Source organism: Labrus mixtus, chromosome 17 (assembly GCF_963584025.1).
Source record: "Labrus mixtus chromosome 17, fLabMix1.1, whole genome shotgun sequence".
Lineage (NCBI taxonomy): Eukaryota > Metazoa > Chordata > Actinopteri > Labriformes > Labridae > Labrus > Labrus mixtus.
In genome coordinates, this window is record NC_083628.1 from 3101706 (window position 1) to 3124544 (window position 22839).

At 40.8% G+C, this 22839-nt stretch overlaps 1 protein-coding gene across 1 annotated transcript; it reads left to right on the forward strand.

Annotated features, from left to right (window-relative positions):
- Window positions 1-579: 579 nt before the first annotated feature.
- On the forward strand, window positions 580-22098 carry naa25 (N-alpha-acetyltransferase 25, NatB auxiliary subunit). Its single transcript, XM_061060978.1, has 24 exons — window positions 580-685; window positions 5149-5234; window positions 6303-6441; window positions 6536-6654; window positions 6762-6836; window positions 6933-7040; window positions 8602-8680; window positions 9235-9346; window positions 9878-9967; window positions 10493-10665; window positions 10759-10871; window positions 10956-11163; window positions 14410-14499; window positions 14592-14772; window positions 14889-14988; window positions 15102-15253; window positions 15351-15476; window positions 16034-16277; window positions 16736-16859; window positions 16954-17019; window positions 17103-17200; window positions 17288-17398; window positions 17483-17623; window positions 18323-22098. Exons 1-24 carry the CDS (start codon window positions 628-630, stop codon window positions 18443-18445), a joined length of 2916 nt encoding a protein of 971 aa, XP_060916961.1. The 5' UTR covers window positions 580-627; the 3' UTR covers window positions 18446-22098.
- The last annotated feature ends 741 nt before the right edge of the window (window positions 22099-22839 follow it).

The window sequence follows — 22839 nt, forward strand, 5'->3', positions numbered from 1 at the left end:
CATGTAGGATTTAAAAAAATATATCGAGCGAAATGTCACAAGAGATGTCAAGAATAAAGATGAAATGGTCAGAAAACATGTCAGGAATTAAGTTGAAATATCAAGACAATAAGTCAACATGTCACCAAAATCTCGATTTAATTCTCGAAATAGTATTTAAATTGTGTTCTCGACATTTCTGTGTAATTCTCGAAGTGCATAATGAAAACAAAAAAGGTGAAATGTCAAAAGAGATGTCAAGAATAAAGATGAAATGTTGAGGCAACATGTCAAGAATTAAGCTGAAATATCAAGAAAATAAGTCAACATGTCACGAAAATCTCGATTTAATTCTCTAAATAGTATTTAAATTGTGTTCTCGACATTTCTGTGTAATTCTCAAAGTGCATAATGAAAAGAAAACTTTATTTTTTTCTCATGTCTGGCCCTAATCCTCTTCCGTCCACTAACATGGCTGTGTGTTGTCCTGGTGTACATATTCATGCATACTTTAAAGCCCATGGACGGATAATGACAGCCTGCCTGCTGCGCTTGCACAAAGACAAAAAAAAAAAAATCCTTTAATCGCTCCTCGAAGCAGCTCGCAATGCGCATGCGTGGACATTTACCCAGCAGGTAAACTCAACCATGGCGGCGAGAGGCCATGTGCAGGATCCCAACGACAGGAGACTCAGACCTATTTACGGTACGACTCTGTTTAGATTTTTATGTTTGTATGTTTTGTGAGCATTGCTGTGCTCCATACGAGTGCATGTGTTTAAAGAATTAGATGTAAGAGGGGGGGGAGAGAGGGGCAGAGATGCGGCCCCTCCAGCTTCAACCACGGACTCTGCTGCCTGCAGCGCCCAATGACAGTGCACCTTACCCGGTCACCAAGCCGGGTTGGGACGCTACTTGCATGGGTCTCTGAATGGGGGGCAGGATGTCAAAACCTCTGCACGGTCTAGATGGTGGTTGAGGCGTTGAATGATGCGGACTTCTTTGGTTTTGTCTCAGTCTCAAAGTCGAAGCGCTTTCTCCTCTGTCTCACGGTCGATATTTGACAGCTAGCTAGCATGCTAACTAGCATGTCAAGTCAATGGGGCATGCTTCAACTTGTGCACACCCTCTGAAGGAAAGTTGTTGAAATGTGTTGAATGTGTGCGTCAAGGGGCGATGCGTTGATTGGGTTGTGATAAGACGGCTGTCTCCATGTGGGTTTGAATCCCTCACCCGGCTGTATTTATCACGGTTAGCAACGAAGCTAGCATCATAGTGTAAGGACAATGCTTCATGCTAATCCTGCAGCTAGTTAGCATGGGAGCTACAGTGGAGCTGTCACAGAGTTGAACAGTTTGCTGCTGAATAACTTAAAACATTTGATATTAACTTACTTTTGCATAAGTTAGTACACCACATAACAACTTGGTTTTTTTTCACACTGGACATTTATTAATAATTCTGATTATTTTAAAGGTGCACTTTGTAGATTTGGTTGTGAAAGTTGGAGAAGTGCAACAATTATATTCTAGATTTTCTGAAGTAAATGCTAAATGAAACTTCCTTTTATTAAAAGGAAATAATGCAAAACTCCTTGACAGATGGTTTCCATGGCAACACGTGATGGAGGATGTTTAGATACAGACTGGCAGGGGAAAATGTGGTGATATCTTTAATTTAATAAAATATATAATATAAAAGGGGATCGTATGTAAACATTATTTTGGGTTGCAAAAACTGAATCATTGGTGATGTGTGTGTGTCACTTTTTTTGTTTTGGGTTTGTGTTTGTGGGTTTTTTTTAATTAGTTTTTTATGTGGGTTGCTTGAAATAAAAATAAAAGGAAATATAACTCACCATAACTTTATCACTTTATTCTATCCTTTTTATATCAGTATTCATACAGTTCTAGTTCAATCAATCAATTTTAATCAATTTTTATTTGTATAGCGTCAACTCATAACAAGTGTTATCTCGAGACACTTTACAAGAAGCAGGTAAAATACCTTACTTATTGTTATGTTACAAAAAGCAGGTAAAAGACCTTACTTATTGTTATGTTACAAAAAGCAGGTAAAAGACCTTACTTATTGCTATATTACAAAGATCCGGCCTATCCACCATGAGCACTTTAGCAAAGCAGCAAAAGTTACAGTGGTAAGAAAAAACTGTCTTATTAAAAGGCAGAAATCTTCGGCTGGATCCCCGGCTCATGACGAAACAGTCTTCACAGGCCTAGACTGCACCGGGCTTGGAAAGGGATAGGGGGAGAGATGGGATAAGATGCAGGAAGAGAGCAAGGGGGTGGGGGGAGGCAGACCATCCATCAGCAATCCGGTGGGGAGGGGAGGGGGTGTGGGTGTGGTGTAGTTACTTTAATCCTGTTGTTTCTTATCCATCATTACACTACAGTCACTTTATTTATCTCATTTTTACAGTTATATTGTTTATATTAGTTCTGTTGTTCCATTATTCTCCATGCACCTTAATAACTTATCATTTAGTATTTGCCTACTTGCACATAGCTCTGTATATATATATATATATATATATATATTTCTCGTTTAGAATAGAATGTCTTTATTGTCATTATTGTACAACAAAATTATTTGGCTTCACCTTAAAGTGCACACACATACAAGCATCCACAGCTAAAAACAACAGAAGAAGAAGAAAAAAAAAAAAAAAAGGAACTCTCATTCAGGTAAGATGGTCAATGTAGGTAGGAGTTATTTACGGGTAGTAGCCTAACAGAATATAAATAGATATTGCAGAAATATAAAATAAATATTGCACAGTATGTGTGGTGAGGGTGGGATGGTGTTTACTGCACATAGTTCTGTTTACATCTGTTAGTCCGATCACTGTCCACTCATATCTACTCTTTTATATTTTGTATTTTTAAGTTTAAGCTTTAAGTTGTATTTAAATTCACACTTTATATTTAGGTTAAAATGTTTCGTCCACCTGCACTGCTGTTAATTTACTGCTCTGTGTGCCCTCCGGGGACAAATAAAGTTTTTTGAATTGAATTCTCGCTTAGCATTTTATCTTCAAACAGTGTAACAGGGACTACATTTTCCTCTGAGGACATTTTGTATATAGAGTTATGATCATAAACCACAGAGTCTGTACACTTCTCCAACTTTCACATTTCTCTACCAAAACTCCACAGTGCACCTTTAAAACTGTAAGCATTGTACTGATCGTAATATAATCGTGTTTTCCCCACCCCAAGCAGGGGCTCGTCCTGGTTGGGTTACTGATGTGACAACAGAATTTAGTTTTTAAAGCGCTAAACTATTGTAGTTTTCTTGTTTTTCTTCTAACATTGTAGCTTCAGAGCTGCTCTGTTTTGGCAGCACGAAACAAAAGCTTTAAACCTCTTGGATGGATCATTGTTTGTGTCAATTGTTCCTTTTGGTTTCTGTCTGGGTTTGGTCATCGTTTGGTTTTTTTTCCTGTGATAACAGTATGAACAGAGAGAATAGGCATGACATAACCACAGTGCACCGTCTGGCACAGTTAATTTTGGCATCCAGCTGTCCTGAAGAGGCTGAACACTGAGGTGTCTCTGTTTGTGACTGCATGTACTTCAAATATCTACCAGCCACCCTGAAAAGATAGTAAGGCTGAAAATAAACATGATGTCATGTTTAATGAATCTGTCTACGACCCGCTCAATGTATGAACCTGTTGTGTGGTCTGCAAAAGAAAAGAATACAAAACCAGACATTTAAACTTAGATGTGAGTAAAAATGAAATGACATTAATATCTGCTCGTTACCACGGCAACAAACAGACAAGATTGGCTTACATTTTTATTGACAGAGGAAGACACACCAAAATCTGCCCCAATTAACTTCTAATTGGAATTATCACCAAGTATTTTTATTTATTTTTTTAACTCAAAAGTTGCAAACAAACTCCTGTATTCTGTCAGGAGTAATTGCACAAAGACGCCGGAAATGTCTCAGCATCGAACTGTGCCAACGTGTTTGTGCAACTGTTTGGCTCACCACAGATTTTGGTTAAAAGTATGACTGAAGATGTGTAGTTCTTTTAAGCTTTTTTACTTTTCAGTACTATTAAAATATTGGACATTTGTCATTTTAAAACACGTGGAAACAAGAATTATAAACATTTAGACATATGGCATAAGACCAGGATAATGTCTTCAAGTCGTATAGAAAGAAAAAAGAAATATATATATTAACATTATGAAGTGAAATGTGATTCTTCTTTCCTTAATATGTTATAAAAATAGTTGTGATGTGATTGTTTTGATAGTTAAAAACGGAAACATAACTCGTTCTGGTCTTTAAAAACTTATTTTGATAAAAATATTGAAACAACTGAATGAAGACCAATTTAATATCTTCACTTTGTGTTTTTTTGTGGCTGTCTATCGGTCTAAAAGCCATCTGTTATTTTACTGTTTGAGACAAGCAGATTACTTTGTTGACCTTGTTGTTGCATATTTGGTATTTTGCTTCAAAATTCATTATTATTATTTATTTAGAAGTGTTTGTAATTGACATTTTTTTTGATTTTGCAAGTTTTTACCGTATAAAGTATCTAGTAATATGGTCATGTTTGCTAAAACAACTGGGTTCTTGTGCTAAAAATCCAAATTATTCCCAGGAACTACATTTAATGGAACTAAAACATTCCCTCAGCCCGTTGAAGTCGGTGTTACCATCTCTGTTCAAAGACCAACAAGATTTAAGCAAACTCGAGACCAATGGTTGTTTCTACTTGTTATTTTTGTATGCTACTTTACAACAACAAATACATTTTATGAATCCACAGTCAGTCAGCATAAAGTGCAACTAAAGTAATCATTAAGGAAATGAAATCCCTCTGCAGCGCCAAATATACAACTTTCTCAACTGCGGGAAAAAAGGTGGCTAAAATTAAATGCTCCAGGAACTCAACTGGATCAGAAATGTGAAGGGCTGCAAGCACAACCCCTTCATTTCATCCATGGGACATAAATTAGACCTTAGTCCTTGCGGTGAAAACACTGAGTACTTCCAAAGCATTTCATTCCCTTGGGAAAGTTTCTGTGGTGGGAAATAACTTTAAACTCTGAAGACTGCATGTCACCTTTTTTTAAATCCCCGTCATCACTGCAATAACGTTGTCCCCTCCCCTGTTTCCCCCAGATTATCTCGATAATGGCAACAATAAAATGGCAATACAGCAGGCGGACAAACTGCTGAAGAAACATAAGGACCTGCACTGTGCCAAGGTGGGTGACTAAGGAACTATTTTCTCTCCGAGTGTTGTTTGTGTTTGTGCAGCCTTTTTCTATTGTTGGCATCCCTTAGGAACCTCTGCATACCAAACACTTACAACTGCACTGATTTAGCTCTTGACACACTTGGAGACACACTTGGCGCTATGGAGAGTTTCTCACCTTCTGCATCACTCCATAATATAATATTACAGTATATTTCAGGAAAAAGCTGCTGACTCTGCATTAAAGAGGACATATTATCCCCCTTCTCCTCCTTTTCAAACAGTCCCCCTGTGGTCTAAATAAATAATCTGTGCTGTGCTTTGGTCAAAATATAACATGAATCAAGCACCAGAGGAGGTTTGAGACCCTGTATAAACCAGCTCTCTCAGAACGCTCCGTTTTGGTGTGTGTGTCTCTTTAAATGCAATGAGCCCCTCCTGAGTTTTCCTGGTAGACATCTCTCCTCTAGTGAGAATAAAAATGGTGGACCTGTGAAAAAGTTTAGTTCTAGGCTGGGGGTGGAGTCCATGGTTGGAGATATCAGGGGAGGGGAGGGGATTTCTTTTTAACCAGAATCCCACTGTGACATCACAAGGAGAGCACATTTTAAACGGAGCATTTTTCTCTGTGTTGAAAGACTTATCCAGACCACAAACAAAGGACTGGATGGATTTATTTCACATGTTGTGGGTCAGTAGACTCTCAGGTTACCCAGATATATGTTCAAAAACACTGTCAAAGTGGATTTTTCATAATATGTCCCCTTTAAAAGATGACATTGTTTGCAGACGCTGCCCAAAAAAACCAAAGAGAGAAACTCTTCTAAGTATTTCATATGAGGATGTCGTGTCTGTATCTGTGAGCAACTTGTAATGAAAAAAACCTGTTAATAAAAAATGCTTTAAATAATCGGGTGTCAAAACCAAATTCTCACTCGGTTGTAGCTGTGAAAAGTTCTCCTGCAGACGTCGACTTGGCTGCAAAATGTGTGCGAATTTCATTTTCTAGTACAGTTCTCTTTTTGTATTCTTGTTTTCATCCTTAGCTCATCATTCATGATCTCCCGTCTCCTCTCAGGTCCTCAAGGCGATCGGTCTCCAGAGGACCGGGAAGCAGGATGAGGCGTTCACTCTGGCGCAGGAGGTGGCCACTCTAGAGCCCACTGATGACAACTCGCTACAGGCTCTGACTATACTGTACAGAGAGATGCATCGTCGTGAGTACACATGCAAACACAGACACATAAAGGATGTGTAAAAACCTTAATATAACTGCATGCCTGATCATTTTTGTGTGTGTGTTGTTTGCAGCCGAGCTGGTCACTAAGCTCTATGAAGCTGCAGTGAAGAAGGTTCCTCTCAGCGAGGAGTATCACTCTCACCTCTTCATGGCGTACGCTCGCGTCGGGGAGTACAAGAAGATGCAGCAGGTGAGTCAAATATGAACATCCAAACACGGACGTAAAAACAGCTTGCTCCATTAGTAAAATACAACAATGAAGAGGATGTTGATAAATGCATCTTTTCCTTCTCACAGGCAGGAATGGCCTTGTATAAAATCGTCCCCAAGAACCCGTATTATTTCTGGTCTGTCATGAGTCTGGTGATGCAGGTATGGGCAGGGTATTCTTTGACAACACAGTCTGTATATTGTCTGTAATGATTCTGATAATAACTCCCGTGCCTTGTTGTTTTGTTTTTCGTTCAGGCCATCTCAGCACAAGATGAAAAACTGGCCCAAACTATGTTCCTGCCTCTCGCTGAACGCATGGTGGAGAAAATGGTCAAAGAGGAGAAGATTGAAGCTGAAGCAGAGGTAAGAGAGTCTGCAGGTTTTATGTTAGCTGAAGGGATTGTAGACAGTTTATCATCCATATCTTCACCTTGGTTGTTGCACATGTTCTCTGAAGCTTGTTTTGGTCGTTAGCGCCTTCGTTTGACATAGTTGCTGTGCAGGAAGAAAATCTGTTTGGATCAGGGCCCGACTGATCGATTTTTGGGGCAGATACGGAAATCGATAATGGGGAGGGGATAAAAATCAGATACCGATATATCAGCAGAGATCTTTTTAGATCTATGAAATCTGAAGAGATGGATAGTTATTATCGGCTAGTCGATTAATCCATCCTCTAGACGCTTTGCTCTGATTCTCATCTAGCATTTAAGGAATCCACTTGTTATCAGATCAACCAGGAGGACAGATGTTAACGCAAGGTGTAAACAGCCTACAGAGAATACAGCTAAAGACATGCTGCACCTGCTTGTGGGCAATGCATCATGGAACGTGTAGGCAATGCAAGAACTTAATGGCTTCAGTTGACTACAAATACCAGCAGCACTGTTGGACATCCACACAAAACGTGGAAAAGAAGTCTTGAAAACCACATTTTTTAAAACTTGGATTGAGCTTTGGATTCCTGGGTTTTTTTTGGAGGTGTGATGTGTAGTTTTACTGATGGCCTGCATTGTTTAAAGTGAAGGCGGTTTAATTACAGAGGCCAGTATAACACTCTTCATTTCAATTCTTTGTTTTGGAGAAGGAAACATTCTTAAAATAGTCGTTGAATGGGAAAAAAAAGTAGAAGATACATCAGGAATCACAGAGACTTGAAATGTTGTGTGGACAGAATAGATACACAGAATTAAATTACAGTATTAGCAATCAGAAAGACAAAGTTTTTATATCGATTTTAGACATGTTGAAAGGTAGGAAATTAAGTATTTTGGTCCAAATGTAAAAAAAAACCACAACAAACACTCACTGATTCTGTCAGGGGAACTAGTGAGACTAGTTCCCTTCAAACTTACTAAAGGGAAACATGAAATGCCTCAGTTAACACAACATGTAAATTCCCCCGTCTGTGCTCTGCTCACTCTCTGTCCTCTCACTTCTGCTGAAGCTGTCACAATCATTTTGTTTTGAGCTTCTCTCTGAATCTCTGACAGCAGGAATTCTTGTTAGCTTGTCACGATGATGTGGTCTGTTTCCGCAGATAACTGGGAGCATTTCAACTTGTTGTTCACTTATCAGGAATTTATCCCCGTCCTGCAGCAGTGCACAATGTGTCACACAAGATGACAAACTGTAAAAAGACACTCGATAGATACAGATGTAGAAACTCACTATTGATGCGTTGTCAGATTTATAAATCAGACCGTTATGTAACTCTCCTATGTGACTTGAAAACACACATTATTAGTCATCGACCCCTATCCGACCTTCACTTTCTAAAACATCATTTCCTGAAGAAAATATTTTCTCATATCCAGGATTACACAGTGGATCGACTCTAACTCTTAACCTCCAGACAAACAGGAAGTGGGCACTTTGTGGGTCCTTTTATTAACAGTTGTTTCTTTTCTCTGTGTTTCTGCAGGTGCAGTTGTATTATATGATTCTGGAGCGTTTGGGGAAATGTGTCGAGGCCCTTGAGGTGATCAGGGGCCCACTTGGGGGTATGTACATTTGTGTTTGTGTCCTTTTTTAAAGCCGGAGAGTACGGCTGCACAATTAATCGCAGTTTCATCATTACTGCGATATGATCATGTGTAATAAACTCCTCACAGAAGTCTGAATTTATCAGGATAAATTGTTTTTGTAAACAAGCAAAGGCTTTCTCACTCGGCATGCAGAAATGTTAACTGTTGGATGAGAACCTGGCCGTGATGTTCATGCTTTCAAATCATGTCGATGCCGTCCGATGAAGCTTAAGCTCGCTATCAGACACCCTCAGATTGTTTGGTACCAATTTAATCATGGGGGGGAAAACACCTGCCTTTTGTTTTTATTTTGCATTCAGGGGAAACATCCTGCAAACAGGTATTGTTAAAACATTTTTTAAGAACAGGGGCTACTCATAAAAACTGTGAGTAATAACTAACGTCCCATTATTGAACAATGTTGTTGTGTAGGTCTGCCTGAAAGATCAACAAACTTGGGATCGTTCCGTCCTATCTGACATATGTATAAGATTGATGTGATTTTTTATATTTGTGTGTTTCCCTCACAGAGAAGCTGACCAGTGAGCTGCAGAGCCGAGAAAGCAAATGTATGATGCTCTACCAGAGACTACAGCGCTGGCCCGAGTGTAACGCCTTAGCCCACAAGCTGCTGCTCAAAAAGTCAGTGGAGATCATTTAGATTATTTAGTCCCCGTGTCCGCCTAACGTTTGCTTTTCTGACTGACAGCGTCTTTTTTTCAATAGTTTTCAATGAGTAGAGGAGAGAATAAGCACAGAGCCCAGCGTCTTTCTTTTCTGAGCGCTCTGCTTTTTTGTGCTGCCGCTCCAAGCACTCAAAAATATTTCAACTTTCAGGAAAGTTGCTGTTCACGTCACCGGCACTCTTTTTCAAATGTGTGATATTCCTCTTATTTTGCTGGGGTAAAAAAATATCTTTAATTTATAAAACATGCAGTAAAAAGTAAGGGAGCAGCGGCCATTGTCAACAGACTGTTGCCATAGAGACAGGACGGACCTCCAGCGCTTTTCTTCTCAGCGCACAAACGCTCCATGCAAGCGCTCCCGAGCTCACAGTCAGCGCTTTTCTACCCGCAGAAAACGCTCGGTGGACACGGGGCCTTATGTGGAAGTGAGAGGATTTACTAAAAAAGCAGATGAGTGATTACAAACCTTTTATGTTTCTGTCTACAGTCCTGACGATTGGCAGTTCTACCCCTCCTACTTTGACTCTCTCTTCCACCTGATCGATCAGTCGTGGAGCCCGCCTGAAGATGGAGAACAGTGAGTACAACGGGTTTTAGTTGAAGTGGAAACTGACTGGAGTGTGTGTGTGTTAAAGCTCAGCTGATGAGGGATGCTGATCTTTATTTTTGAGGGATTAAAAAAAGAGGATTTATGAGAAAGTCAAAACCCAGAGGTGGCTGATAGAGTGAGTTCTCCCAACCTTCTTCTGTGACCCCACCCCCACATCCACTTGTAGAGGAGTTATTGGTTAAGAGATAAATACATGTGGCAATTTGAGGAATTTCTGTTGAGGTTCCTTATTTTTAGATATTGAAGAATAAACATTGCCACTGCCTGATAAAAGTCCCCAGACACACATGTAGCTTCTAAATAAATTCTATATTAAGAACAAGTTTCTTTTAATAACCGGGTGACACAAAACCTCCTGAGGGTCCTTGAAGCGATGCGAGCTCCCGTCGGGCTGTTCTGTTATCTACCTCTGAACTTTGGAGGACAGAGAGAGAGAAAAGAGAAAATGTACTTAATCCAAACCATCATTGATCCGTATCTGTCTCTCCGCAGCTGCTCGGAGGGTTCAGTTCATCACACCGTGGCTGAAGTCGTGAGGTTTGTGGAGGACAGAATTAAAGGGGAAGACGGCAAAGATTCCCGCTCGCTCAGAGGACCATATTTAGCTCGACTTGAATTAATGCACAGACTGAGAGAGCGGGGATGTCCTGAAGAAAGCCTGCTCGGTAAGAAATGATATAAAACCTCTGCATTATTCTTTTTTTGACTCTTCTCCGGATGTTTTACCTTTTTATTTTTTATTTTTATTTTTTAAACAGGTGATCCTTTAGAGCTGATGGTGCAGTTCTTTGGGAAGTTTGGAGACAAACCCTGCTGCATCACCGACCTCAAAATATACCTGCACCTGCTGCCTCCTGATCAGCACGTTCAGGTGAGACAGAGTTACAGCTTTATTTTCAATGTGACGCATGCAAAGGGAAATATGTTGCTCTTAAAAACTTTTTTTTTTGTGTAGTTCATAAACCGTCTGAGTGAAGCGGTCCCTCTGGGCGAGCAGGGAGACGAGGGATTCGCATTCCCAGACGACACCAAAGCGCTCCAGAGACATCTGTGCGTGTGTCAGCTGAGTCGAGCGCTCGGCCTGCATCACTCCCTCGACGCGGACGGAAAACTGCGGCTCATCTCGGAGCTCAAGGCGCACTATCGTCACGGCCTCAAGTTCGGTAAGAAGACTTACCAAAGTTACCAAAAATTCTCCGAATATTTTTGTTTCGAGGATAATCGGAGTGAGAAGATGGTACGCCGAGCAAAGAGGCGTAAAATTATGTTGTCAACTCGTGCGAAGTGGAACATATTTGTGACTTTATTCACAGCCGTGTGTCGATACAATGTGACCAAATTATGACCAGAAAAGTTCTGCGCTGTGGAATAAGATGAAACTGCAAGCTCAAGTTCTTTCATCCATTTTAAAGAACCAGCTTTATACAAGTTATCTCCAGTTTAAATATATCTGTCGACTTTCATTCAGACAGATATCACGCTGTCCCAGTGAGGCCAATTACAACTTATCCAAAATAATACAAATGTACAGTGGAGTTATATAGATGCATTTTCATAAAGAGATTGCTAGGCTTTTATTTTGAATTTGAGTCCTGTCTTGAGCTCAGAGTACTTGACTTGCTGTTTGGAAAAAGGGATGGAACGATTAAGGACGATGCAGTGTCATTACTCAGACTGCTCACTGATGCTGCATCAGGTGTCATGTTTTGGCACTGACTTGGCTTCACTGCTCGGTCCCTCTGCCAGAGCAAAGCTAATGTAGCGTATCTTGATGGGGACCGCACGTTTATCTTGTGCACGACAGCTGGTGTCACTCTGCTTGTGTTCCCTGCAGGTTGCACCCAAACTTATGTTCTGCCCAGACACAGTGTTAAAGGAGCGATATGTAACTCTGACACCTAGTGGTTAAAATGGGTACTGCAGTCCAAATTCTAAACATTGTAGAGAGCTGTCTCCCCCCTCCTCTCTAGAGTCGATGCTCACACAGGTCACCATGTGGTGGACTCTGAAGCTTCAGTGTTTATCCAGCTCTGCATGGGTCTGTAAACCTTTCTGTGTTCTAACCTCTCTCCATTTTTCAAAAAGCATCTCCAATATTGATCCTAGTTTGAGCACGTTTCTGCTCGTGGAGCTTATTAGAAACATGCAGAGGCTTTTTAGGTCGGGTACAATCACTTCTATCTGAACCACTTCTCTTGCCCGCTTCCATCGCTGCAACACCTGTTGACCTGATAACTGCTCTCATATCTGGCAAACCGAGGGGCGTCCAAAACGGCCGTTTAGGAGTTGTCTTAAAAGCGCCTACCTTCTCTGGTCCAAACAAATCCAGAGCATTCAGGACCAGAATCTAAAGTTAGAAGGAGGACATACTGGCTGCTGCATTGTTGTCAGAGAAGCCAGCACTTCAACATGTTTCCTTAATGATCAGATAGTAAGCTCACTTTATTATTTCATTTAGTAGATATCTTACTGATATGTCCTGACGAGTGCTTCTTCAACATTAAGCATTACTTACGTTGTTCATCTTGTTAACTGACAGCTCAAAGCATCTGTGATGTGTCTTTAAACACCAACAAAGCTTCATAGAAAAGTCAAACAGGCGACTTCCTGGTAAAACACGAGGCTCATGAAGGCTGACGTATGACCGAACAAACACAAACAGAAGAATTTGTTAAAATCACACTCAGCTGTTTAATTTAATGGAAACATTTCTTAGTAAAATTCAGCCCTTAAAACAAGTTGACCACTAATTCACAGTAACCTAATATTCCTATTGATGTCATGTTAAGCCTTCCTACCACATTGTAAAAGGACTGCTCGTCATCATGGCAGTCAATCAGAGACATTCGGGGAGGCTAAGGGGATTTTATTACGAGACATCAATGGCTTCTTTGAAGAGTACGGACTTTTATCATTTGAGAAACTTAAGTCATGACGCTTGTGTTCCTTTTCAAGATGTAACTAAATTTTTATCACCTTTAAGTGTTTCAGAGTTTGTGAAAAGGTCGGCAGGCATCAACATTATGTTCAGAGGTGTTTATTGATTCATCAGGACACTGTTGTATATGAAAATCATTTCTATATAAAAATTCAACATTATCACTTCCTGTTTCAAAACCACAGCAACAAAAATAAAAGTCCTAGACACCCAGTATTGGTCATTTTTTTTGTATGTTAATTACCGAATTGCACAAATTCCTGACCAACGTACTGTCTCTTGGATAAAAATATGACTGAAGATCAGATTTTGTTTTTAAAGCTTTGGTATTTTACACTTCTATCCATAATTTAAAAAACAGAAATAGTATCTGTTGGTAAAAAAAAAAGTGGTGTCGAAAAGAAAGCTTATAAATGAAGCACCATTCATATCAATCAATCAATCAATCAATCCTTTGTTTATTCTCAAAAGGACACTGAGGTTTCCCTCGGTTCCAATGCCGTCGAGAAAGCTCAGTAGAACAAGCAGAAACAACAACAAACACTTAAAACCACTGAGATCCATTACAAACAGTTTCAATTTAAAACAAAGTGGATAAACTCTGCAAGAGAGGGAAGAACTCCGATCTTAAGAGTTTGCTGGAGGGCGTTCCATGAAATTGGGGCATCCAAAGAAAATGCAGTTTTACCGAGTTCAGTGAAAGCTCGAGGGACTTTAAGAACAAACCAATCAGAAGAACGGGTTATGTAGGCGCCCGCATTCCACTCAGACAGGTCTGTGATGTACGGTGGAAGGTTTCCAATAAGAGCCTTGAAAAATATATAAAAACCAATGCGTGATGCGCCTCTCTTCAAGAGAAGGTCAACCAACTTTCTCAAACAGATCACAGTGATGAGTGCCGAATCGATCACCAGTTGTAAATCTCAGGGCGGAGTGATACACCGCGTCAAGAGGCTGCACTATAAATGACAATGGGATCCAGAACTGACGAGAACACAGCGTCAACAATTCTATTTCTGCAAGATGAAGGAAAACTTGATTTGTTTCTGCACAAAAAGGCGACTTTCTGAGTAATTCAAAGTGCTTTAAAGAGTTAAAAACAGAACATAAGGAGCATTGAAAGAGACATGACATCCAGCAGAGGTTAGGCAGCGCGACTCGAGGGACGGGGGGGTCTGTACATCACAACTTTCACTGCAGGCTTAGAGCTCAACTAGCGTACTGTAGCTAATAGGAGAGCAAACTCCACAAAGTGAAAACAGATTGTACTGAAAGAACGACACAGCTGCACAGAAACTTCACGTTGTAGACTTCATTGAACACATTAGAAATCGTCACACAGTTAGACGGTTTAAACCTTTTTTCTCTCTCAGGGAGATCTCTTAAATCAGACTGCTTATATTCTGGATTTTAGGGTGCTAGTTGTTAAGATTTTTTTGTTCTGACTTGTTGATCTGTGTGTCTGAAACAGGGAAGACGGCGCTGAAGACGGAGCTGCAGTTCTCCGACATGTATTGTCTCATGGCCGCTCATGTTTACGTCGACTTATGGAAGGAGACCGGTCAGTGTTTTTATCTCTCATTGCAGATTTTTCTCATATTTCCCTCAAATATTTTCTAACACATGTCACTCTGTGTGTGTTTTTTATTTTAGGGGACGAGAACATGGTGTGGCAGGGTCTAGGCGTCCTGCAGGAGGGTCTGTCTCACAGCGCCTCAAACGCTCAGTTCAAGCTGCTGCTGCTGCTCCTCTACTGTCACCTGGGCGCCTTCGAGCCCGTCGTTGACCTTTACTCCAGCCTGGACGCCAAGCATGTTCAGCACGACACCATCGGGTCAGTACAGAGATGATGATCTTTACGTTTTTGATCAGCTGATTTATGACACATTTTTCACAAACCGAGAATAGTGTTCAGTGCAGCCAGCAAATTTGGGTTTTTATCTTTTTCAGGTTTCTGTTGACTCGTTATGCCGAGTCGTTGGGTCAGTTCGCTGCAGCCTCCCAGTCCTGTAACTTCTCCCTCAGGTTTTTCCACTCCAACCAGAAAGATGTAAGTCCGCCTCGATCTGCGATTTCAACATCTGATCGATTTCAACCCCCCCCCCCCCGAAAAAAGCCCAGCGCCCACATGTTCACATGCCGTTCATTGTCTCTCCCCTCCAGACCTCAGAGTATATCATCCAGGCGTATAAGTACGGAGCGTTCGAGAAAATCCCAGAGTTCATCGCTCTCAGGAACAGGCTGAACCAATCGCTGCACTTTGCTCAGGTCCGTACTGAGAGGATGCTGCTGGACCTGTTCCTCGAGGCCGACATGTGAGAACACACTTCAAACAAAGAATCATAGAAACGTGTCATTGGGAGTTGGATTCTTGATTTAGATGTTGACTTTCTTTGTGTGTGCGTCTTTCAGCGTGTTGAGTCTGGACGAGAGCGTGAAGGCCATGTCTCTGTCTGCGGAGGAGGATGACATCCTCTGGGACAACATGAGGGACAACAGAGACCTGACTGTTTTTACCTGCTGGGACCCTAAAGACAGGTTCGTTATTTTCTTTTTATCACTTTAACATTTGGTTAACCCAACCCAACAGGTTAGGTGTGAAAATGCCCGAATAGAAAGGACTCCTTAGATATCAACATGTCACTATCAGGCTACAAATTTCATTTTTTATCAAGTTTTTAAAGCTATTTTTTGACGTCCGGTCAACCAAAAATACATTTCATCCTGGTGTAGCTTCACAGTCATTCAACTTCTAGTGTGAAGAAACTGCAAGCTTGCAAATCTGTGCTGTTAAGTCCAGAGCATTTTAAATAATCAGTATTGGAAAGACAATCACGTCATTCATGCTCAAGCTCATTTATTATGCAGTCAACCGACTGTACATGGAAGAAACTCTGCTGACAAGACCTCACATCGATCAGAATTGTATTGAAGAGGTCAACGACATCATTAATGGCACTGTTAGATTGTTTGTACCGGATTGTTAAGTTTCATTTCCAACCTTTTTGAAGTAGGAGTTGTAGCTAAGCTTACATATACGATTGCATTTTTATCTTATAAATTCACACTCCTGTTGCGCCTGTTTCCTTTAACAGACAGTTAACCGAGGAGCACCGGCGTCAGTCCCTCGAGGAGGAGACGGTCTGGCTGAGGATACGCTCTCTCACACTCCGCCTCCTCGCCTCTTTGGCCTCGCAGGGACACGCGACACCGCAGCAAAACTCCCAGATTTCAAACGAGAACGGAGTCGGAGACAAGACGTCGATCCTCGGCAGCCTGCTCGCCCAGCTCAACCAGACGCTGCAGACGGCCGCTGAGTCGGCAGAAAAACGCATACAGGTGTGCACGTGTGTTTTTAATAATGCAGTAAAGATGTTTTGATACTGATATCGAAAGAACAAAAATAGACACAGAAAACTTGCACCGTTTTTACTCTTGAAACATTTATGGAGATTTTTTAAATTCTCATATCAGGGCTGACATTTTTTGCAAAAACGTTCTGGTTAAGAAAGACTGACTTAAGGATTTATGCAACCAGATCAAACTTATAAAATTGCAATATAAACAGAAGTTTAAGAATAGAAAATCACATCCAAATTCAGAAATTAGTCTTTGTTGAAATAGATGTTGCTGAAGCATTTTTTAGCTCGTTTTTTGGTGACATCTTTCTTTCTAAACTTCTTAATTTATCCACCAAATGTGAGTTACATAATTACTAGATGTAGGAGGATATTTGACTGACTGATTCTTGAAATCCTGGAGTATATTCTTGCGCTGATGTCTGTGTTTTGTTGCAGTATCCATTCCTGGGACCCCCCTCCACCCGCCTGGCCTCAGCTCTGTCCAGTGGGAGCTGTCAGTGTCAGGCTGCAGCCTTCCAGCTGTCTGTGCACCTGCAGGAGCTGGAGTCCGTTGGATTAGGTGAGAGCACACTGCAGTAACTAATGCAGATCCAAAAAGTCTGTCACCAGAATCCTTCAACACTCACCTGTCCTTTTTGTTTTTATCTTCTTAGATGAATCGTCAGAGCTTCAAAACCAGATCTGTAACAGTTTCAAATCTTTAGTAGTTCAGCTTCAAGGTGAGGAAGCAGCTGGGTGTGTCAAGCTGAAGGTTTGTCTGAGTTTGGGATGTTTTCATGTTTTCTTCTTTTTGTCTCCACAGAAATTCTGAATAAATGCAAAGGGGATTTATTGGAAATGAAAGAGGGCAAATTAAAAACAGAGCCCTCCTTATTAGAAAACCTAATCTTCTTTGTTGAGGTGAGACGTCTGCTTCCACATACGGTGAACATTTTGCACCTCTGCTGTGTCTTAGGTGGTGTTTTATAACGTCTAAATATATTTCAGACAATGTGCATAGCCTTGTGGATGGCGAGTAACTGTGCAAAGATCCTCCGACCGCTGAAGACTAGTCTACAGAAGAAGAAGAAGAAGAAAAAGGATGCAAACACAGCTCTGGTACAGCGTCAATCCTACTCTCACACAGTATTCTTTATTTCTAATCGGAGCTTTATAGGTAAACTCTCTTTGTGTCCCGTGCAGCCGGTGGTGGTGTGCGGGTTCCAGGAGCTGACGGGGAGCTTGCAGGACCTGCTCACCCAGAGTGTGGAGTTTATAAAGGAGCAGGAGACGAGCATAACAGCCCTTAAACTGGCCAGTTTAAGCTTGGAAGAATTCCCACAGGTCAGTGTGTAAAATAATACACATTCTTCCTTTTAAAGGCTTTATATGCAATTATTTTTTTTGATCCAGCAGATGTCGCCCTTGAGCACCAGCATGAAACCAAAACAACTCGCGCTGCATTGTTGTGTTAGCATGCTAATGCTAGCAATCTTTATTATACTCGTATCTTCACACTGCATGTAAATTTACCTGAAATGAGCGTGATCTAGAAACACAGTTAAGCAGTGAGTACAGTATGTTATTCTTCTTTTCTCTAGTCCCTCAATTAAACAACTTTTATACACGAGGGGAGGAGTCAGCCGGCCGTCCAGGCGATGTAAACAAAGTGAAGATAGGACTCTGAAAACTCTGAAAACATCACAGACAGTGGGACTCGGGTGTTACACCCATTGTAGACAGTCATGACTCACAGAGTTATTTTCAGAGGATATGCTTGATTTATATTATATTTAAGCATATTAAGACTTTAAAGTCATTTATGTTTTGAACAGTGAGTGAAATGCAGCTCGAAAAGTTTTCTTTTTTGGTGTTTATAGTAACTTCAAAAAGCTCATGTTGTGGCTCGTTTGGTGGCGGCAGCCTCATCAGAATATTTTTGTCACATCATGCATGATTTAGCTGCTGGTCTCTAAGATTTTCCTGTCTGTTGTGTGTGTGTGTATGTGTGTGTGGCTCTGTGTGCGTCTGTGTGTGTTCCAGGATGAAGCATCGTTTATGAAGGCTGCTATGGACAAGGTGCAGAGCAGTTACCTGCGCTCTTTACAGGAGGTGGGAGATCTTCTCAAGAAGAGAGCAGAGACTATAAAGAGCCTCAAGATCTGAACACCATCACACCCCCCCCAAAATAAAGACGACTATACCCCCCCCCCACCCCCCCCCACCCCTAAACACACCACCATCGGCCCCTCAACGCCCTGCTCCACAAGTCTGTCAGCTCACCAGCTAACCCCCCCCCTCCCCAAGTCCCTCCCCTTGACTCCACCCGCCCGAGCACACAGTCGTTTCTGACCTCCTTCCTCTCCGGCATCACTCGGCGTTCGTGATCTCTCTCTCCGCCTGTTCTTCTTTTTCTCTCCTTTTTATTTTTATTTTTTAAAGTTTTTTCAACAAACACCTCTGGAACATTTGCAACTCTTATAGCACACGAAGCTTGTAAGTAAACTCATGAATTTATACAGCAGATATACGCAAAAACGATGGGAGGGGGGAAAAGAGACACGCCTCATTTTTAATAATGATACATAAAAATAGAGCAAATTAGGCAGAATGAATACGCAGTTCTAGATGAAGTTATCTAATAAATTATTGTACAAAGTAAAGAGCAACTCCTTGGACTAAGTGAGAATATACGTCACAATATACCACTATTCTGTTGGTTCTGTTTCTGCTTTTTTTTTCTGAGGACAATCACACACACACACACACACACACACACGGGCACAAACATCTGGACACAAACATCTGGACTGTTAACACTAAGGAGGGAAATTTGATATGTGCATCTTTTCCAGCTGTTTCTCTCCAAGCAGGCACAAGTTCACCTCAAACTGATGGACAGACGGACGCCTGCAGACTGAAGTTTCCTTCATTCATTATTTTGGTCTTCTTTTTTTTTCTTAATGTATCTTGTGTGTTGCTTTGGTACTGAACGTGGAACCACCCCCTGTAGTTGCAGTATTACAAAGAGCAGTGGTGGGAAGAGTTTAATAACAAGGACATTTTGAATAATCTGCCGCTGTTTGTTTTTCTCTTTTTTTTTTTTTTTTTATTTCTAGTAGAAGTGGTGCTTGTAAACCCCCCGTCTGTTGTGGAATCAGGTTGTTCCAACACAATAACCAGATCAAACTGGGCTCACACAAACCATCATTGGTAATCATGTTAAAAAGGGGAATTCATGCATTTTGTTTTTTTCAGCTTGGTCCAGCGTGTTTCCTTACAAACGTTTTGGTCTGAGTAGTAGATCAATAAGTCTTGAACTGCTCCTGTCGATTGCTTCAGTTTGGCTACAAATGTTCCTGATTGAAGTGCCTCGTCTAAAACGTCTTTTTATTTTTCCACTGACGGGCTCCGATTGATATTTCAAGTGTCTGACATCAGTACACAGAGAGAGCTTTTTCTTCTAGCCAGCAACCGTCATCAAATTGCTCTCTTCAAAGCTCAAACTCCATTGACAAAAAAACCTCACACAGAGTACATAGTGGCTTTTTTTAAATATTTTATTATGTATTATACAAATGCTTTGTGTGTGTGTAGTTTTTAAAGATTTTGGGGGCTTTTTTGTGCCATTAGTAGAGAAACAGGAAAGTGGATAACGCTAGAAATCAGGCAGAGAAAGAGTGAGGAACGACATGCGGGAAAAGGATCCACAGGTTGGACTGGAATCCAGGCTGCTCATCATACAGGCGCGCTAACCAACCACTAGGCCACCATCGCCCCCACAGATGTTGTGTTTGATCATCATTTAAAAAAAAAAAAAAAAATGTAGGCCTTTATTTGTAGATATGACAGAGTCAGAAACCAGGGAGGGGGAGAGAGAGAGAGAGCCAGAGGGTCGTATCCGAACCTGGGCCGTCCGCCTGGAGGACAGCAGCCTCCGTACATGGGGCGAGCACTATCCTCTAGACCGCCGGCATCTCATGTTTGATCATGATTAACCATCTAAAACCAAACGGCACAAGACGAAGTGAGATGATTCGATGTAAGAGTAAGATCCATTTTGAGGCCAGAAAGCCACCGAACTCCTTTGACAGAAACACAAGTTTTACTTTGCAGAATACGGTTGCTTGTCCACTTGATTGTTTCCTTGATTGCTTAGCGGTTTTTTGTGTAATCGTGGGTTGCATTAATGTTTTGTTTGATCATAACCGACCATTTAAAACAGGAAAGTGACACAATAGCGCAGTAAAAGTCTGATGAGGGGCAACAGCAGAGCAGCAGCTCCTGTGCTCTGCCGGCTAAAATAAGTGCTTTTGTCAATGAAGTCTGGTGGCTTTGAAGAGAAGGGTGTTACAGCTGTTTCTTAGATGAAAAGAAACTAAATGTTCTTAAACAAAAAGATCTGTTTTTGTCGGGGTACTTTTTAAAAAAATGTTGTCAGACACTTAGAATAAAAATTAAAGTCTTAAATTGGCAAAAACAAGAACTTGAAGAGGATTATGCTGAAGTCACTACAGCCTGTTTCACGACTGCTGGCTGAAGTAAATCCACAGGAGAGGTACCAAAACCCTTTTCCATTCAGAGGGCAAAAAAAGGTTAAAATATGGCCCTGGTTTAAAAAAAAAACAACAACTTCCCCTTCAAGTACTGAATGACACCAGAAACATTGTTTTCTTTCAAGCAGTGTGAAAAGGTGCTCGTAGTATAGAAAGAGCTGCATCAATCGGTTACTCAATCCATAAATCAGTCAAAAAGAAAATTCAAATCTCCCAACATTTTCAGCTTTCAGCTCCTTAAAGCTGCAGACCTGCTGCTCTTCTTCGTCTCAGTTTGATTGTAAAAGAAGAATCTTTTGGTTTTCCACATGTCTGTTTGACAAACGAAGCAATACGAAGATATCACTCCGAGCATTTTTTTTCTCAATTAAAACAAATAACAGACTGAATGATGAAGTGCTCATAGAACAAATGGAATGTGCAGCCTAGGTATGAATCTACTTTTTAACGGACACTCCTGTATGAAAACACAAAACTACAAATGCAAAAATGAGTACAACTTGCCGGATGCTAAAGTGCAAAGTTCAATCCTCAGCCTCGATTGGCAGATGAATCTCCTCTTTTTTTATTTTCATTAGAAATCTTTGGACCTGATTGTAAATAAACTTGAGGCAGTGTTTTTAGTTTTTTTTTGCAGTACAGCGTAAAAGGAAAGTAGTGTGTTTTTGAAAGCAGCTGCTGTAGGTATAATGAGATTTGTCCTGTGTTCTTGTTTGTTTTATTTTCTGCTTTAGGCCGAGCACCTCCACGGCACGCTCAACAATCTCACCAGCTACCGCGTTTAGTGAAGGTTTGAAACGGCGCGCATCCTTTGCTGTTATAAAGAAGCTTATACGCAGAGACGAAACAAACCTAGTTTACAAATATCACACAGGAGCACTGATGGATGCTGCAGGTAGTGTGCAGTTTAACCTTTTATTTTATTTTTTATTAATTAATTTGGCAGCAACATGTGAAAATGTGAATAAATGGTGAGTCCCCCCCCTTTCCTGTTAGTCTTGTATACAGCCACACACACACACATCTGCTTATAATAATCATAATAAATGCCTTTTCTCTTTCTTTTCTTTTCTTTTTGAAGACTCGATTCACCTTTCTGTTTGAATGGACCCACAGGGACGACGTTTGTGTTGTTGTTGAGGTTCAGATTAATGGTTGACAATCTGGAGTGTCATCTCACAACCCTCTTTTGTTAGAAAATGGAAAACAGAAACACTGGAATGTCAAAGCTTTTTTTAAATAAAATAAAAACATTTAAATGTGTGACTTTGGTTGTGAAATGTCTTCACCTCTTTATTCTACCTTTTGGAGCTGAAGCGAAAAACTTACATGTTCTGCAACTAATACTTTTCTGTGTATTTTTTTCTAATAAGTGAGAATTTGGGGAGCTGGATAGGCTAGCGGTTATGTTGCGAGGGCCCCATGGACAGAGGCTGTAGTCCTCGGTCCTTTGCTGCATGTCGTCCCCCTCTCTCCACTCAACATTTCCTGTCTCTCTTTGGCTGTCCTATCTATTAAAGGCAAAAAGGCCTAAAAATGATAAAATAAAATAATTGAGATTACAGTATATAAACAACATTTGTGCAACTCCAGCTTAATAATTCATCAAGTTAAAATACAAATAAAGCATTTATAATTCTTTGTCCAACTAACAGAAACTTGTTTTGTATTGGGGTTTGAAAGCCTTTGGTTCCACTATACACATTAAAATATCAACGTTTGACTCTTGGAAACTGGGCAACTCTCTGCAGCATATTTTATTTAGGAGGCATTCCTGGTTAATGTGTTGTTGTTTTTTTTATTGAAAGACCACAAGACAAGCTCTAGCAACTTTCAGCCGGTCACTTTAAGGTTCATATCAGCCATGGTTGTGCAAATGGAAACAGAAAAAAAGTCCCCATGGTGTGTAGTTCTCAGGGAACTCCCTAGTGGATAGTTCCTCTTCAAAAAGTCCCCAGAACTGTTTGGTTCCAAAAACAACAAATGAAGCCAAAATATTATTAT